At 30.0% G+C, this 5589-nt stretch overlaps 1 protein-coding gene across 1 annotated transcript; it reads right to left on the bottom strand.

The window, feature by feature from the left end:
• Positions 1 to 3620: 3620 nt before the first annotated feature.
• Positions 3621 to 4906, bottom strand: LOC136076193 (piggyBac transposable element-derived protein 2-like). Its single transcript, XM_065789666.1, has 2 exons — positions 3992 to 4906; positions 3621 to 3734 (listed from the first exon to the last, which is right to left on the bottom strand). Exons 1-2 carry the CDS (start codon positions 4904 to 4906, stop codon positions 3621 to 3623), a joined length of 1029 nt encoding a protein of 342 aa, XP_065645738.1.
• Between the last annotated feature and the right edge of the window lie 683 nt (positions 4907 to 5589).

Below are 5589 nucleotides of genomic sequence, written 5' to 3'. Positions count from 1 at the left end.
GAATATTTCAAATGATTTTAGTTTAAACCACTTCGTACAAAAAAAAAGTAAAACAAGGCTGTTTCCCAACGATCCAAGCGTGATCACAACGACACAGATTACTAAAGAGACTGAGCGCAATGTTTCAGAAACGTTTTGTTTTGTTGAATTTAAAGTTGAATTCGAAGAGGAATTCATTGCGCTTAGTTTTATTAGAATTTAATTTGTAGCATCTTTTTTTCAAAGTTAAAAAAGAGACAAAAAATCAATGTCTTATCTCAAACCAAAACATTATTTATAATAAAAAACGTTTTAGCAAGTTGTTTAGTTCTTATCTTAATATTTTGTTACATAATGTTAAGAGCAACATAATGTTAAGAACATAATCTTAATGTTAACATAATGTTAAGTTTTTTAAATAAAATTAGTCCTTATCTTTTTATTCAATACACCCTCTCATGTCTTTGTTTCTTATGAACACATAGAACGTCAAACTTAGTAGGTTGGACCTATTCTATCTAAAAAAAAATTTAGTAAATATCAGTATTATTAATTAATAAGAGTTGTACTAAAACGTTTTGAAAACTCAAAACACTGAACTTTAGAACCCGACATCCTCATTATTTGACGCCATATTAACTTTCACTTCCCAACACAAATGCAGTTAAATTAAACAACGTATGATTTAAAATTTCCGTCAATACATATCTAAATTTTATGAAGTATAGTTTATATTATTTATCATATTTTAATTGTTATATTCAAATTCAAAGTTAAGTTGTTATCGAAAGAAGTGCTGGTCTTAACCTATAATACAATGTTGTTTTGAAAATGGAAATATTATCTATTAACATTGCATCCACGTATCCATGTAGATGCGTGGGTCCAATATGCTCCAGCAAATTTAGTAGGCGGTCACAAGTCATGAATAGAATATGAGGATAAGGTGGACTTTTGACGTAGCAACTAGTCAAATGTAAAATTAGCTAAAGTGTAAATTTTTTGTTAAATGTAGTTAAATGTTGTTTGCCACCTTTTATTTTTATTCTTTATTTTTATTTTTTATTTTTATTTTTTTGCCACCTTTTATAAATGATATTAAAAAACGTGGACAATTTTTTTATCAGCACAAAGCATATGCAATTATTTTCGTGTTTTATTTTTTATTTAAACGCACATCATTTACTCAAGCTCATAACCATTTGACAAGAAAATTAAGAAAATGTTTTAAGGACGTTTATGGAAAATAAATAATTTAGTTTTTCGTTCTATGAGTTTATAATTCGTTCGATTATTTACGTTACGATTACAATTCGGAATCAGAAAACGCAACCCAAAAATAAGTTGATTTTCTAATTAAATTCAAAGTTTATTTGATAACAAACATCTGTCAAAAAATTTTATTTTTGTATTGTGTTATAAAACAATTACAAACAAATTCAAACATCACGATCTTCTTATCTTTTTATTATTTTCAAATTTTGTTGTTTACGTGAGCTCTTTAATCGTAAATAAAACAATTTTTAACGTTGTTTTAACTAAGCACTGGCGTTAAAGCAATGCAATTACGGTAAATTTCGATAGCGATTTTCAGGTAGTAAATCTAGGGTAAAAAGGGTAATAAGTAGCTATTGCGATACTTAGGTAATTGCAATGCGGTTTATAGCAGTTTTGATTAGACTGCTAACAAATTATTGTAAGCCTTTTTGTGATTTTTTTTGACTTTAAACAAAAAAAGTTTATCACAAAAGTACCAAATTTCAACTTTGATCGAGAATTAAAAAACTGTTACAGTCTGTACAATTTTATATTTTGATATTTTTTTAGTCTATAGTGTCTACTAACTACCCTGAGAAGTTGGGCTGCGATCATCCGCGATCTTGAGCCCTAAAGATTTTTGAAAATTGATAATCTTTTAAAAAAATAAAAAATAAAACTTATCAAAAATACTTTATTTTTTTCATTACTACTAATTCAAAAAAATCTTTTTTGAGTAAAAACTTGTTTAGTAAAGGTAAAGTGAATTTTTGTGTTACTTTTGAAATAGAAAAATTTTTTTTGAATTTCAAGAAAAAATGGTTTTGAAGATCAAGATTAACTCAAAAAAAAATTATTCAAAAGTAAATTTTGTATCATATTGAAAAATATATATTTAATAGTAGAAATCAGATTTGATTCAAATCAGTTTTTAAAACAACCCGAGAACCTGTCTAACTTCTTATTAATCCTGATAAGTTTTCGCTTAATACGGTTAAACTTAATAAGTTCCGATTAATCTGATGATATTTATTTATTACTGAGTAGTCCTAGTAAGTATTTACTAAGTACTTATCATGATTAAACGAAATATTTAGTAAGTACTAAGTAAGTTTTCAAAGTAAATATAAAAACTCTGACTTCATTATACGCTATCTTTATTTTATAAAACGCAAGACAAGTCAGCTAGCATTTTTAGATAGATATTTTAGATAGCATTTTTAGATAGATATTTAGATAGATAAAATATTTTTACTAATTTATGTTTGTAACTTTATGGTGGGAAGCTTTTTTCACTAGTGACAATTGCATGGTTTACAAATTAAATGATGATTGTTTGTTCATGTGTTCATCCGGTTTTAAATATTTGTTTTGAAGGTTATAACTCAATATAATTTATATTGAAGTTAAAAAAAGTTTTGAAAAAAGTAGGTTACACACCAGTCTTTAAATCACCAAAAAAATGTACAACATATACTTACTACAAAAAATAAACCTATAATAAAACCTATATAAGTCCTATAAATTCTTACCCATGTGTATACGAACTTGAATACTCCTGCAAAAAATGTTATATCGGTGAAACAAAATTAAAAATTTCATGTCGCATTTACCAACATCAGAAAAATACATACGAAGGAAAATGGGATTATTCAACAAAAGCGGAGCCTTCGAAAAATTGTCATTGAGTTTTTACATGGAATCATAAAAATACAATATAAAAAACAAATAAAATAAAGTAGTTTTAGAGATACAACGCGATGAATGTGTAGCTTCAGACCGTGGTCTGAATTAGGATGACGGAGGTCACGTCACAACTTCCTTTTGGAAATCTTTGTTTCGATATTTGAATCAAAAGAAACGATTGCATTAATTTGTTTTTGTTTTTGTTTTGTTTTTAACGGGTTTTATATATATATATATATATATATATATATATATATATATATTATATATATATATATATATATATATATATATATATATATATATCCCCTTTTTACTAAACTTTTTTTATCGAACTAAACTAATGATTCTAGAAGGATTCTATGAACTAACATCCAAATAAAAAAATAAAAATGTTAAGGTCAATTAATTGCAAAATAATTAATTGTATCATATATGATACATCATGCAGTAGTGGAACATTATGAAAAAATAATGTTTGTTGCTATTCAGAGAGTTTATCTTGGAACTTGGACCTTGGTAGTTAAATACACTCAATAAAGATATCATTATAAATAAAAAATCTATTGATGGAAAGCTTTAAAACAGTTGCGGTCCTTATTAAGACACAGCGCAGTGTCACACTTTTCACAAAATGAATATGTTAAGGCGGAGCAATTGTCATATTTGCAACGAGCCTGCTTTTCATTGAAAATAGGTCAATGTCCAACTTGATCAGACCGAATTGCTTCATGGGAAATGGCAATTTTTGGACCAACACGTTGTGTGATGTCAGCAAGAGATGGGCGACCTGCTTTTCGTTTAAGCGACACCTGGTAATTAGACAACAAATCTGCTACCGCCAATTTGAATTTGACAAGTGGAGTTGACGGATTACGCTTTTGCCAAAGAATCCAAGCATTGATTATGGACATATCAATTAAGTGGAAAAAGATCCGGTGATACCACTTTTTTTACCGAATCTTGTTCCTGTAATAGCCAAGCAGAGAATCAAGCAAGTCGTCTCCCCCCCCATGTGCTTGTTGGAAATGTTGATATGACACGTATCTTTTCTTGAAAATCTTCTAACCTCAATTGAAGGTTCACTTCTAATAAAATTGGACAGCAAAGTTACAACTTTGCTGTCAAACCAGGAAACTACCGATACATCAACTCCGACCACATTGGCAACATGTTCGGTAAATGCTCCGCGACCCCTTTGCTTCATTTCCTTATCTGACAAGACTGGGCAATTTCTAACACGGTTCCTACGTGCAGTTCCAACCATTTGAATTCCCCTCTTGAACATATAAACATTTAAACCAATGCTATTGAACCAATTGTCAACATACAATTTATGATTAATGTCATCGGGCAGGATTCGGGCTAGACGCATGACAACGTTACTACTTGCCCCAAGGTCTGGTTCATTCTCAAGGCAAATTTTGTCACTTCCTCCACAGTAAACTTCAAAATTATAGCTGAAACCAGAGACACCACTCAGAACAAAAACTTTAAATCCCCATTTGTGCGGTTTTTTAGGGTTGTATTGTTTGATTAAATGTCTCCCTTTGAACGGAATAATCTGCTCATCAACCGCCAAATTTTCTTCAAATGGAATACTGTTCAGCTGTTCATTTATTTTGTTTATGAGAGGGCGTATCTTGAAAAGCTTATCGTCTTTGTCAGCAGAGTTGTTGTCAGCAAAATGAATAATGCTTTTTAATTTTTCAAAGTGGTTGACGGACATAGTATTAGCTACATGAACTATTCCAATGGAAGACGACCAATAATTTCTTGTGCTTGGGAGTTTGACAATGGACATATACAAAACACATGCAACAAAACTAACTATATCTTCCCCTTTTACAGCAAATGGGTTTTCAGGATTGGTTTGCATGGAGTACAATGTTGTCTGATTGGCAATTTCTTGAAAAAGCTCTTTAGGAAAAATCTGATAAAAGTACGACAGTTCTGAACCAAGACAATCCAATAACTCGTCCATTTTTTGTTGGTAGTTACCTTTAAATTTGTGGTCTTCTTGTTTATTGGGAAGATTTTTAACTTTCCACAATAGCTGAGATTTTTTTCAGGCTTTTTCCATTCCATTTGCATTTGGTTTGTTGGTAGCTTGCACCACTGCTGCATCGTGTTTTTTTGCTCTTCCTAATATTGAAAGTGACTGATTGTCATTGCTGTCAGCATTCTCATCACTGCTATTAACTTCCTCACTGGACGAAGAAGATAGTGGCAAAAATAGTTCGCGATCAGTTATATCTTCTTCATCACTGGAATCTCCGCCTGAGGAGCAGAGATCTGAGTCGTCATCAACAAACTTGATCAAGACAGGTGCCTGTATCCTGTGGATACCAAAAGGCTTTCTGCCATAGAAAGAAGTTGGCTTTATTGCTAAAGATTAGAAGAAATAATAAAAACGTTTTATAACAAAAGATATAACAATAAATCAAAAATATAAAATTAAAATTTTTTTCTTTAGATCTATGATGCATCATTTATGATACACTTACAAAAAGAGTTGTTGAGGAATGAAAGTTTAAGAAAATGGGTAAATAAATACACAAGAGGACTACCAATATGTATAAGAAACTTTGGTAATTTTTGTGGGTTTATGATTAAAAGGAATCTTTCCCAACAAAATGATGTACTAACAATAATTAGTTGATTTGC

The sequence above is a fragment of the Hydra vulgaris genome, chromosome 02 (genome assembly GCF_038396675.1).
Source record: "Hydra vulgaris chromosome 02, alternate assembly HydraT2T_AEP".
Classification (NCBI taxonomy): domain Eukaryota; kingdom Metazoa; phylum Cnidaria; class Hydrozoa; order Anthoathecata; family Hydridae; genus Hydra; species Hydra vulgaris.
Note: the sequence above shows the minus strand (reverse complement) of the source record. Positions and strands in the feature narration are given on the sequence as shown.

What these genes read in the sequence shown, in the direction of transcription:
- LOC136076193 (XM_065789666.1), bottom strand. Translation starts at nt 4,906, where the DNA reads ATGGACGAGTTATTGGATTGTCTTGGTTCAGAACTGTCGTACTTTTAT. An exon ending in GAAGTGAACCTTCAATTGAG is followed by an intron (nt 3,735 to 3,991) that starts GTTAGAAGATTT and finishes TCTAATTACCAG; the next exon opens with GTGTCGCTTAAACGAAAAGC.